Below are 14,105 nucleotides of genomic sequence, written 5' to 3' on the forward strand. Positions count from 1 at the left end.
AAATCAACCATCATCGCCCCTCTCCTAAAAAAAACCCTTTACTCTGTCTTTGTTATCTATTGTTCCATCTTCAACCTTCCTTCCCTCTCCCTTTTGCCTCCTAAATCCATGCCCATCTTTTCCAGAACTCAATGAAAGAGAGGTCATGCTTCACTCTGTTCTGATGTTGTTGACAAAAAGAAATTCCATTGACCTTCACTGCCTCAGTTATTTTCCATCAAGAGTGTAAGAGGACTTTGGCACATAAATACCAAGTTTTGACCTACAGAGTAAATGCTCTGTCTTGCTCTCAATCAAAAGAATTCCAGAAGTTGTATATATTCCAGATGTAGTATGCCATGCCATTAGGTCCTCCTACTCTAGGAAGGCCTATGAGCTCAAGCTTCAGGTGTCCAAAAATGCATCAGCCTCTGATAGAAAGCATTAGAAACATTTCATGTCCACAAAATGTCACCAAAGCTACATGTATTGCTTTTCTTCTAAATGTTGTAATTTTTTTAATGTTTACTACGTTATAAATATTACTTCCTCTACTATGTTTCTTGAGTTTACAGAGCTCTCAAATGTCATCCAAAAAAATTTTCAAAATTTTCCTTCATTGGTTCGCCTCCACCTCATCTGTTGATTACCTATTAATTTCAGACAGCTTCTCTCTATGCCTTAAAAAGTAGAGATAGCTATGACGTACAAAAAAAAGTGAGAGATTGATATGTTCTTGGAAAATAAGGGAATCAAAGGATAGAGGGATAGGGCAAGAACGCAAGTTGAGGTTGAAGATCAACTTAAATCTTAGAATGGCAAAGCAGGTCAAGGGGATGTAAAGTCTGCTACTGCTTCTATTTCATGCTTTTATGTGTGAGAGCTACAAAGAAATATTGAAGACATACAGCAGAGGAGACAGACTGGTGTAAAACAATGTTACAGGAACAATTTTTAAAAAATGTTAAACAGACTGATCAAAATTGTTCAGTAGCCAGAGATAGCATTAGGGACCGGTGGAAGACAAAAAAATGAGAAAAATTAAGAGCATAAGCAGCTGAGAAATTTTCAAGGAAAGTAGGAGTTTTGTTCGTTAATAATGCCACAGAATCAGAAATGGTACATCTTGGGGAACCCAACAAGACATGCTGTTATTGATTTTTTTAAAGTTGCAAGTTACTGGATGCTCCAGAGCTGCAGCCTAAAACTGACCAGCTAATTCCAAACTGTAAACTTTCCTGATCAAACAAGAATTAAGCATGACCCAGACCTCCCTGTCGCTTGCCATTTCAACACTCCACCCTGCTCTCAAGCCCACATGTCCGTCCTTGGCCTGCTGCATTGTTCCAGTGAAGCTCAACGCAAATTGGAGGAACAGCACCTCATCTTCCGACTAGGCACTTTACAGCCTTCCAGACTAAATATTGAGTTTAACAACTTTAGATCATGAACTCTCTCCTCCATCCCCACCGTCTTTCCGATCCCCCCACCCCCCCCTCCCTTTCCCCCCCCAATAATTTATATAGATTTTTCTTTTCCCACCTATTTCCATTATTTTTAAATGTATTTCCATCCATTGTTTTATCTATACCTTTTAGCCTATTTCGATCCCTTCCCCCCACCCCACCCCCACTAGGGCTATCTGTACCTTGCTTGTCCTGCTTTCTATCCTTAATGTCACCGATTAGCACATTCCTTATCACCACCTTCAACACCTCTTTGTCCTTTTATCTATGACATCTTTTGGCTATCTCCACCTATCACTGGCCCTCTATCCAGCTCTATCTGTCCCATCCCCCCTTAAACCTGCTTATATTTCACCTCTTTTCTATTTTTCCATAGTTCTGTTGAAGAGTCATACGGACTCGAAATGTTAACTGTGTTCCTCTCCGCAGATGCTGTCAGACCTGCTGAGTTTTTCCAGGTATTTTTATTTTTGTTAAGAATTAAGCCTTATTCATCTAAGTGTTTACTTAGCAATTAGCCATGGTGGTCTTAGGAGACACAGCTGTGCTTTAGCAGAATGTACTGCATTTTATATGTCATAACACTTCCCACTATGAAAAATAGCAGTTCACCTGTTGCGCATGAACTATTCATATTAAAAAAGTCACATATCTGGAGAGCTTCTGATTTCTGCTGCAAATTTCAATCACAAATCAGCAACAAGTCACAGCCAGAGAGGGAACTTATCAACAAGTGGAATCTTTAAAGGTATTAACAGAGAAAAAGCAATTAGTTTCTAATTTACTTCAAAATGAGACTACTCCCAACAACTAACCTATGCAGTATGAACACAGCTCAAATTTAGCAGAATAATAGATGGCACAATTACACAGCAATAAGTTCTGTTCCTTTTAAAACAGGATATCCTCTAACAAATCAAAGGAACAGTGCAAAAGATGAGTAAGTCACCAAATTTAGCTTAGCAAGTATTGAGAGAATGCGTCAACTTCTCCCTCAGTAGAATCACTGATTAATTTCTCCAAGATAGATTAAAATTCAAGGTTAACAGCACAAGACACTACCAACATTTAGTAATATTTATTTCTAAGTTGCAACTTCTGCCGAAAAGTAGTTTCCTGTGCAATAGTTCAATTCTAATCTCTAACTCAACTTGTACCCACCTTTCTCAATGGATTTTCAAATCGGGAACCACAAGCTCTGCATGTGTGCTCCAATCCAGATGGGGGTGACTGAGAGTTGTAACCTGCATTAGTGTACGCCTGCCTCCTAGAATTACGCTCAGGTTCATCCATGGTCTGGTTGTCCACACAGAACCAGTTGCAGCAGGAGGCCCACATTGCAGTGCCGTCTGTGAAAACATAAACAATTAATTTATAACTTGAAGAGCTATCAATATCAGCAGTTTTAATATGGTCAACGTCACACATTTTATCACTTTTTACGCATTCACTTATTGGACGTGCTTGAGGATCTGGGAGGTGCTGTAAAAGAAGCCTTGGCAAATGGCTGCAGTGCATCTTGGAGGTGATATACACTGCTGCCACTGTGTGCCCGTAGTGGAGGGAGTGGACATGGAAGATGCTGGATGGGGTATTGATCAAGCAGGGTGCTTTGTGCTGGTGTTGAGCTTCTTGAGTACTGTTGGATCTGAATTTATACAGGTTAAGTGGAGAGTATTCCATTACACTTCTTGACTTGTGCCATGTAGATGGTGGAAAAACTTTGGAAGGTCAGGTGGGAAGTCAGTTACTCACCATAGACTCTGGCCGAATCTGGCAGCCACCCTATTTGGCTGATCCACAGTTTTGGTCAATGGTGACATCTAGGATGTAGATGGGTCACTGACTGACATTTGCATGGCACAAGCGTTAATTGTCACTTGTCAACTAAGTCCGAATGTTGTCCGGGTCTTGCTGCTTGGGGGTACGGACTGCTTAATTATGTGAGAAATTTTCAACGGAACTGAACACTGTGCAATCAACAACAAATATTCCCACTTCTGACTTTATGATGGAGAGAAAAGCCACTGATGAAGCAGCTGAAGATGGTTGAGCTTAGGACACTGCCCTGAGGAACTCTTGCTGCAACAGGACAGAAATGATGCCCTCCAGCAACTATTGCCCTTTGTGCCAGTTTGACTCTAACCTGTGGAGTTTTTTCTCTATTCGCACTGACCTCAATTTTACTGGGGATCCTTATGTCCTATTGAGTAAAATGCTGCCTTGATGTCAAGGACAGTCACTGACACCTCACCTCCGGAATTCATCTCTTTTGTCCATGATTGGTCAAGGCAGTAATGAGGTCTGGAGTCGGGTGGTGTTAGTGGAATCTAAATTTGAGCATTGGTGAGCAGGTTAATGCCAAGTCAGTGCACTGCCATTGACCCTTCCATCACTTTGCTTATGACTGATTTATTTTGAGTATTATTACTAGAAGAGCTAGGCTGGATGTGTGGCTATTTCTGAAGCACAAGTCTGCTAATGCTAGAATGCTGTCGACGTCCATAATCTGTTATATCCAGTGCTTGATATTCTGTACAGTGAATTAAATTGGCTAAAAACTAGCATTTGTGATGGTGGGGACTCAGGAAGAGGCTAAAATAGATAATCAATTCAACATTTTCAATTGAAAATGGTTGCAAACACTTCAGTGTTGCCTTTTGCACTCATATTCCATACTTTGCTATCATTGAGGATGGGGATGGGCATGGAATCACCTCCCCCTCCTGTTTATTGTCTATCACTGTTCAACGAGCAGATGTGGCAGGGCAGCAAACTGATTTGATCCATTGGCTGTGGGATCACTTAGCTGCCTATAACATGTTGCTTCCACTATTTAGCATCCATATATGTACCTTAGTCAGGCTGACACCTCATGTTTAGGTACACCTGGTGCTGTTCCTGACATACCCTTCCACATTCCTCATTATACCAGGGTAGGCCCCCACCCTTAGGCTTGATGGTAATGGTACAGTTAGGAATATGCTCGGTCACGAGATTACAGATTGTGATGGAACACAATTCTGTTGATGATCCACAGGGACTCATCGATTTGAGTTCCTAGATCTTTTCTGAATCTATCCAATATAGCACAGTGGCTGTGCCACATGATGGAAGGCATCTTCAATGGTAAAGACCGGATTTTGTGACCACAATGATTGTGCGGTCATCGCTCCTATCAATATTGTTATGAACAGGTCCAGGTGAGTGAGTGAGTGAAGATCAGGTCAACTAAGTTTTTCTCTCATGTTGGTTCTCTCACCATCTATCACAAGCACAATCTGACAGCTATGTCCTTCAGGACTCAGTCAACTCGGTTAATAGTGGTGCTACTGAGCCATTCTTCTGATAAATATTGAAGTACCTCACCCAAAGTACATTCTGTCTTTGCGACCCTCAGTGCTTTCTCCAAGTGGTGTTCAACATGGAGGAGAACTGATTCATCAGCTGAGGGAGGGCAACAGGTGGTAATTATCAAGTTTCTTTGCTGATGTTTGACCTGATGCCATGAGTGTTCATGGGATACAGAGTCAGTGGTGAGGACTCCCACAGCCACTCCCTCCTGACAAGATACCACTGTGCTGCCACCTCTGGTGGGTCTGTCCTGTAGGTTGGAAAGAACAGATAACGGTGATGGAGGATTGATTGATTGATTCTGTATGACCATGTCAGGTTGTTGCTTGACTAGGCTGTAGGACCGCTCTCAATTTTTGTACAAGTTCCCAGATGTTAATGAGGATGACTTTGCAGAATTGACTGTGCGTGGTGTGCTTTTGTTGAATTACCTAGTTTGATGCTAGGTGTTCTGTCCGGTTTTATTCTTCTTGCACGTTTTTGTAATGGTTTGGTACTTATACATAACTGATTGCAGAAATTCAAACAAACATTCATCTGAATTAAGTAAAACTGAAAAAATTGTAACTTTCACCCCCAAAAATTGCTAGAAAATGTTTAGGAAATAAACATGCAAAACGTCAAAGGAACACAGGATAATAGTGCTTCTATAAGCACTCAACTAGGCTGTTTTAATTAAGGACACACTGCTATAACCAGAAACAATTCAGGAATTGGATCACTCAAAAGAACGGGCTCTAATTTATTTACCTCTGAAATAACTTAGTATAAATGCTTGCCCGACAGCCAAACTACCTTCTCAGAAAAGGAAAAACAGCAATGACTAATGTGACCACTAGTTAAGCAGGATTCCTTTGGTCTCCTGACACAAGTCCTTCTGGGATACCACTAGTCACTTCTTTTCAATTTGAGCATATATCAGTTTTCCTTACTTTTTGTCTTCTAACAATTAACCTATCTCATAACCAGGTCAATACTTACTTTCTATTCCATGAGCTTTAACTTTGAGCCAACAGTCTTGTACATGGAACCTTACTGAATGCTTTCCGGAAGTCCACATAAGCTATACCCATGGATATCCACCTGTCTGCAACTATAGTTGCTTTCTCAAAGAAATTCAATTAGATTTGTTAGACATGACCTGCCCTTCACAAATCCGTGTCAGCTTTCTCTAATCAGATCAATTTTTTTAAAAGAGTTCAGGTCATTTTGTCTTTAATTATATATTCCAATAACTTCTCTCAACAGATGTTAGGCTAATCAGTCTGTAATTTCCTTGTTTCTCTCCATCACCTTTCTTGAATAATGGAGTTACATTTGCAATTTTCCAATCTAAAGAGGCAATTCCAGGAATTAGAGAACTATGAAGATATCGGTAGGAAACTCTGCAATTTCTTCAGCCATTTCCTTTAAAACCCTTGGCTGAGTTGGAGGTGGGCATTAACTGGGGATTCACTTCTGCCCCTAAAAATAGACACAGACTGAAACTGTGGGTTAGGAGGTGCGGTTTTATAATATGTAACCTTGCAATTAAATGCTTATTATAAGTGTATAAAGCTTGGCACCAGACCCATCCTTCACCACCTGACTTTCTGGAGTATAACATGGTAGCAAAGAATGTTACCTAAAGACTGGAAACTAAGAAAAAAAATCAGAAATTTAAAATCCGAGTGGTGCTTTTGGAAAATGACAGAAAGCAAATATAAATTGTTGAGTTATGATTATCCTCTAATGTGCTTGGAGTCTAAGCCATTTGACCACTGGAAGAATGAAGTGAATATATGAATGCAGGTTATGTCCCTACCAAAAGAGGAAACAAGATGTGGCTTTGGGTTTGTCACTTCCTACAAGTAGTAAAGTCAGAAGTAAAATATTTTCTGAGGTGTATGCCCTTCAGTTGGATAGTTGAAGGTTTGGAGTTCTTGGATGAAATTTACAAGAATGATGATCTTTTAAATCCGCGTGAGGCATGGTCAGACTTTGACAGATTTCAAAAGCCCATAGACTTTTTTTTCCCTTTACTCTTTCATGGGATGTGGGTGTCACCAGCATGGCCAGCATTTGTTGCCTATCCTAAATTTCCTCTGAACTAAGTGGCTTGCTAGGACATTCCACAGAATCATTAGTGTAGGAGGCTGCCATTTGGCCCGTCATGTCTTCACTGAATGCAGTTAAGAGTCAACCACTTTGCTGTGGGGTCTGGAGTCAAAAAGGACATTAGTAAACGAGATAGGTTTTTTTCAACAATTTATGATAGTCATTCACCATGAAACTAACTTTCAATTCCAGGTTTATTAATTGAATTCAAATTCCACCAGCTGCCATGGCAGGATTTGAACCCATGTCCCCAGAGCATTAGCCTCAGCATTTGGGGTACTAGTCCAGCGACAGCACCACTGCACTACTGTTTCCCCATTATATCATGGGCTTTAACAGATTTAGGAATCCCTACATCAGTACAAGTGTTTAAACTGTTGGATTCTGCTAAGGTGGCTCATATGGACAGACTACTGGTTCTCTGGGAACCTTGTCCTTTAACTTGGGGTGCAAAAAAAAAGGGTTCTTAAAAGTACTTTGGTTGCTGAAACACTGACTCTTGTGGAGGCAGTGGATATGGGATTCTGCTTATCAATTATCTTAAGTGAGATTCTGTTCAATGGGAGTTCCGAAGGTAGCACATCCAATGAATGCTCCTTTATTTTTGAAAATATGATTTTTCAACTTTCAACTGACTGGAAATTTTGCAATTTGAACTGAGACAGAGTAAGCTGCTTAAAATGCAAGGCCACATTCCAAGGTGAAGGTGAGAAACAAACAAATCATCCTCAGGGGAGTGTGAAGAGCGAGACATTTCCTACAATCCAGGCACCTATTGAATCTCGTAACTATCTCAGGAAGGGACATTAAAAGTGCAAGTACTGGATATTGAAACAATGACTGCCTTGGTCAGACCCACCAAAAACCTTTTGGAAACACACAATGGGTGAAGTACTTCAAGGCAAGGCTGCCCAGTCACTTGAGCAAGATTGCAAGTGACACAGGTGGTCTCAACAAAGTCTTCAGCAGAGGAGACAGGTTAAAGGCTGCTCTCTTACCCTCTCTCTATTTTGGAATAAGTGTGTCGTCCGGTTCGAGAAGCCAACTCGATCAGAAACCTACCAGTGAACTGAGATCTTGTAATAATTGCAAAACATCTCCATCTGACTGCATCCAAAAAAACCAGCTAATCTAAATCAGCCGCAGCATTTAAAATCTAAGCCTCAAGTACAATCAAAGGACACTTAACCGTATATTCTTTTACTTTTTTTTAATTGCATTCTGACTCCCTTTATTTCTGATACCTGTCTGTGCATGTGTGTGTGGGGCTGAATGCTTGACATCACGTTTTTATCATTTTCTCGGGTTTAGCGGTTAATAAAATTTGCTCTTTGACTCACAATATGATGCTTTGGACAGAATATAGGTGGTCTTTGATTTAATTTGTTTTGAAATTTTGGTTGCACATATAATTTTTTTTTATTTAAAGAGAAGGGAATCTTTTAATTGTATATTGTGTGCAGGTGGTAGGTATTAACTAGGGATTCACTTGCCCTATATAAAGATAAACAGTGTTTGTTGGGTTAGGAGGTACATACTTGTAACGCATAACTCTGTAAATAAATGCATTTAAAAGTGTGTAAAGATTGGTTCCAGTTCTATCCTTTACCCACTGGATTTCTGGAGTGTAACAGGATGGAAACCACCAGATCTTGGGGATCTGTCCATCTTTATCGCCACTATTTTAACTTGAGTTTTAGTCCTTGATTCATTATTTTGGTATATATTATCCTATCCTCTACTACAAATGCTGACAGGAAGTGATAATTCAAAAAGTCTGCCATCTCCTTATTGTTATTTGCAACATTATCCACACATTTCTTTTGAGGGCCCATCATTGATTACTCTTCCTCTAACATAATTGTAAAAACTGTGTTAATCTTGATAATGCTTGTAAGTGTCTTTTCACATTCCTTTTTGCAGCTGTTACTATGTTTTTTGTTGTCCTTCAGTGTTCTTTATATATAAAGCACTTTCAAGCAAAAGCAATTTCTCATTCGTTAAATTTGAATCCTCCGATCCAACTTTCCTGGTTTAACTTTTAGGTAAATGCCTAAGACGTTACCAACAATGTATACTTACCATTTAATATTTTGTACAGCTAATGGAGGTATATCCCAACCATCATCAGGCTCAGTTGTGATGTTCTCACATCTGAATATCTTAATGATCATCGCTTTTATAATTTAAAAAGGTAGGCCACTTGGGCAAGTTCCCTGTAAACTGCTATTGCCCATGAACTATAACCGAACTGTTTTCAGAACAGGAAGGAAGAAGGCACAAGAAGGGAAAAGGCATTGCACGTTAAAAGCTCTCTGATATTTAAAACCTTTATTTATTCCCAAAAAACGGGCTGTATTAACTGCCCTTGCATGATCCTATACTTTCTCATTTGATGTTTCCTTTCTTTCCATTTCTGTATGTGCCCTCCAATTCTTCCCACTCCTTGAGAGATAGCACTTCTTAGTGTTGAAATTTCAGAAGTGCATGCAAGTATTTCCTCTCCGAAAATGTAAACAGCAGCACAGGAAAAGAATTAGAGAAACCTTGAAATCCCATCATGTAAGTGAGCCCCAAGAGGCAGTGGAAAAAACAATTATGGTTTCACATTTTGACACCTAGGAAGCAACAAATTTACACTCAAATTTCACAAAGTGCTAGATAACTGGCACTTTTTCACCTTCCACTCCTCCATAACTGGTCTAATTAGCTTATGATTGCAGGTACACTAACTGTACATTCATTCCAATGTGGAGTTTTAAGAATCATATTCACAACCTTTTGTTTAAAAACTCACCTTACACACAGACACTTGAATATTAAACGTATCCAACTTAGACGATTGTTTTTTGTAAATTAGAATATGGGGAGGAGCAACAGAATGAAAGGAGAAAAGAAGTCACAACAGTTACAATTCAGAAGGCTTTCATAACATTGAAGTCAACTCGAGCCAGTGAATAATGCTAGCTTCATTTTCTGAGTGAGATATTGCCAACAGAGCATAAAGCTTTTTATAGTTTCTCATGTACTACCTATTCAATTATATACACAATGGATCAGAGTCCCTCTGTGAGCCATTTAAATTCAAGTCTGCAGTTAATTAACAATGATCTGGGAGCAAATAAGATACAATCTTAAATCATGACTGGATTATTGCTCTGGGCAATCACAATGGAACAAGAATCCCATACCAATGATGTCTGTGCACCAGCAAACCGAAGGTATGCATTGGGTAAAAATCTGAATGGCACATGGACAAGGCGCTTGCGCTTTATCCGTGCGGAATCAATATCAAGAGATTTTGGAAACACGATTTTTGTTTCTTGGAGCTGCTGGTGATCGTTTGTCTCAGTGCTCCGTAAAAAAAAAAAAATCCCAAACAAAATTTTGCTAGTCAACAATCAAATCAGGAGACCAAGATGTCAAAGCAGAAACATACCCAAGAGTCATACTTCTTGTAATTGAAATCAGGTCAACATTGCAAAACCTGAGACTACAAGAGTATATTGCTTGTTTATCAAAGTGTGGCATCTCAAATATATTTTCAAAGTTCACTTTACACTGCAATTCTAAATCTACAACAATTCATCATTTATTACTCTCATGTTAGTACACAAAAAAAAGCTTTAACTGTAGAAACTTGAACTTAACATAACTGTAAATTATGTTTCCCATACAATTTCCACAAAAGCCAAATAAAATTCATTTTCCATTTTAAATAAAAAAGTGTTGATGCATCAGGCTGATGAATTTTAGATTGCCCTAATACACAAACTGAACAATGACACAGGTAGATGGCAAGTACTCTAAAACTACATTTCCACCCTCAGTCCAATCTTAGTTTAAGTGCTCCCAGAGAGGTCTTAAAAATTTCATGATTAAAATATTTTTGCTTCAGTAAGTAAACCAAACTCTTTGGAAAATTTATAATTGAAACCAGTTCACAAATAACTGGATAAGTCTTATGCTATTTAAATAGATTCAAATTGCAGCATTAGAACTTAAATTACAGAAACTTCTGCATCTCAAGGTTAGCAAAATCCTGGGATGAAAATCAGAATGACTAAACACAATCTCCATCTCAGTGCTAATAAAGTTTAATTGAATATTCGTAAGACAATGAATGATAGATAAGCCATATCATAGCAGCTTTTTACTCATGCACGGAAGCTTTATACAAGAGGTCACTTTACACAATTAACCAGGACAAAGAAAATACTCAAAATGACTATGTGGAGGGAAAAAAACAATGAAGAGCTTGCTATCACAGAAGAGGTGAGGTAAATAGCCGATGCATTTAAGGGGAAGCTAGATTCGTACGTGAAGGAGAAAGAAACTGAAGGGTATTCAGATAGAATTAGATAAAGTAAGGTGGGAGAAGTCGAGTACGATACAGATCAGTTAGATTTAATTGCCTGTTTGTGTTGTGAATTCTATTGCTGGACTTCGCAGTTGCAATGATGAAGAAACTGTCAGCGTTCATTACTTGTGAAACTGACAGCAACTTCTGCTGTTCACATATCCCCAGTTAAATCCGAAAATCCAGATACTGCTTTGGTGATTCCCCGCTCGAGATTGCACCGTCGAAAGTCCTTGCAGATGGCAACCAATTACTCACTGAATTGACATAAACATCCACTTTTCCACTAATGTTCCCACTGGAAGAACCTTTGAAAAAAGTATGCCTCGTTAAATAAGAGGTAACTGGGGTTTTATTTTACAGTGTACTAAGTGATAGTTTCTGCCTAATCAGTTCTTGAGGCCGTGGCACTCCAGGTCAGAGGGGAGAGAGTGTAAAGTCAAGTCTGGATACCTTTCTATATCTCAGAGCCTGAGACAGATGAGAATGATGGCAGGCTGGGCGCAGGCTTCCTATGTGCCTTGTTGGGTTCCATGATGTTAAGCCAGGAACATCTTAAAGAAAAGGGGGAGTTCAAGTTGCAGCAAGATCACATACATTCACAAAGTGAATTCTGAACATTTAAAAAATTTGTATTTCATTCCGAAGCTTATATTTCCATAAGCCACGTTTGGTTGTAGAATCTAGTGATGGTAGACTTTCCTTTGCAAACTGTTGCCATGAGTTCATCATCCAGTGCAAAACTGGCAAACGTTAACTTTAAAATTAACAATGTTTCAGAATTAAGTTACCCAACCAGACCTTTGGAAAAGTCAATGTCAGAACACATCAGACCTCAAAGCTGATTGTTGCCTTCTGAAGAATGAATTCAGACAAAGAATTACTCAATAGCCAAGTCTTCAACTGTAAAACATATGGGTGAATTTTATGTTATACCCTTCACTCAGAATAGCTGGAAGGAAGAATGTTTTGATAAAATGTTGATTTCCCCCTCTAAATCTCATGTTGAAGCATTACCAAAAACTCTCCCCCAACATTCTTTTAGCAGAATAAGTGATTTATTAAATCTTGGATAAATGTTTCACTCACACATCTCTCCAGATTAGTAAAAATAGCCTCAAGCAGCACCTTAAACTGAATTATTCATCTGCTTTCTGAATGTATGTAATCCTATCTGCAACACTTTTACCCACACAAGAATAAGCAATACCTGTATTAATTGTATTTCTGAAAAAATATAGTTGTAGGGCATTATGGTCTGCCACAGTCTTATTTTGACTGGGCCAAGTAAGCAATCAACGAATAGGCATTTGGAGGAGGAAGGCAATTCTGCCCATCTTAATTCATCCATTCAGAACAACCTTGCATTGCCCTCCCTGTTGCAGAGTTGTTTCTTAAATTATTCCAGAGCTTCTCTCTCCACCAATCTATGTAGAAATCCACTCCAAGAGTTAACTATTGTTCAAAGAACTACTTAATACCAATCCTAAAGTTACAGTCAACTAGTTTGAATATGTGTTATCAGATGAACACTGTTTAAAGTAGTATTCCAAATTATCCTTTTTGATGTCATTTACTATCTTATGTCATTTAAAAGACCACCCCCTCAGACATTCTTACCAGGTTGAACATCCAAAGTCCCTATTGTCTTTCCTCATAACTAGGACCCTGATACCAGGGATCAATCTTGTGGCTCTTTCTATATGGCCTCCAGTGCTTGAACGACTGCCTCATTTTCTCAGTGACCAATTTGTCTGACCAGAGCACTGTAGTTTGATTACCTCGGATTTGTATTTCACTATTTTGACTATTGACTTCCTTAATTGCTGGTTTGCATTGGATGATCATGTTGAGTGTTGAATCTAGGAGTCCTAGGTCTCTTTCAACTTCACTAACAGCTATTTGATCAGCATTCATCAAGTATTATTTTCCATCTTTTCCCCCACACCTGCAGCACTCTGCATTTGTCTGAACATTTTGTTTTGCTCTTTTTCATTCCTCAGCTGTCTTCTACTAGTTTGGGATTATCTGAAAATTTAACCATTTGCACTGGGTTTCAAAATCCCAAATCATTGATATACTCAATTCATATAAATGTGGTGGACTTAAGCTGGGCATTTTTCAGCAACAATTTGAAAGACATTGTTTATTAAATTGATATTTATGTATAGAAAACCTCAGGATAGAATCTTAACGGAAGAGGAAAGAACTAGAATCCAGGTAGTTGCTGAAGCTGATCATCTGCGCATGCAGAATTGGGTTTACATATAAATTACAGCCTATATCCCCTTCCTCATTTCAGATGCTGTGTGATCAGTTACAACACTCCTACTGCTACCATGGCTGAGATCAGCTAACTCAGTACATACCAGGCATTGACTCTAGGTCCTTCCTGGTCTGTAATGCTCAATTAAATCACATTCAAACATAATTAAGACAAATAAAATTCCATAGCAGCAACTGCATAAATAAAACAATATTGGATGACTGCTGATCAAACAGCTGTGAGTGAAGTTGAAAGAGAACTAGGACTCCTAGATTCAACACTCAACATGATCATCCAGTGCATGTGCATGACCAATGAACAGGCCATTTTTTGGGCAGGTAGCAGAAAAATTGGAAAAGGGATGAACTACATGATCAATGTTGATCAAATAGCTGTGAGTGAAGCTGAAAGAGCCCTAAGATTCCTAGACACAATGCTCAACATGACCGATGCAAACCATCAATTGAGGAAGTCAATAGCCAAAATAGGCTCAGATGAGCCTTCTCTATTTTAGTTGGTCACAAGCCAGGGACTCCCATGAGTTGCCAGGGACTCCCATGAGCTGTCAGGGACATCTGACCTC

The 14,105-nt window shown here is 39.1% G+C and overlaps 1 protein-coding gene and 1 pseudogene across 3 annotated transcripts in view; one reads left to right on the forward strand and one right to left on the reverse strand.

Moving 5' to 3' along the window:
- Positions 1 to 14,105, reverse strand: part of LOC144684646 (E3 ubiquitin-protein ligase rififylin-like) — an 81,344-nt gene that overhangs the window by 40,648 nt on the left and 26,591 nt on the right. For all 3 annotated transcript variants that reach the window (XM_078548709.1, XM_078548711.1, XM_078548710.1), the window contains one exon: positions 2,607 to 2,794. In XM_078548709.1, coding sequence (XP_078404835.1) covers positions 2,607 to 2,783 — 177 coding nt within the window. In that variant the 5' untranslated portion in view covers positions 2,784 to 2,794. The remainder of the gene's footprint in view (positions 1 to 2,606; positions 2,795 to 14,105) is intronic.
- LOC144685118 (U11 spliceosomal RNA) lies at positions 10,130 to 10,255 on the forward strand (annotated as a pseudogene).

This window comes from Cetorhinus maximus, chromosome 9, assembly GCF_964194155.1.
Source record: "Cetorhinus maximus chromosome 9, sCetMax3.hap1.1, whole genome shotgun sequence".
Lineage (NCBI taxonomy): Eukaryota > Metazoa > Chordata > Chondrichthyes > Lamniformes > Cetorhinidae > Cetorhinus > Cetorhinus maximus.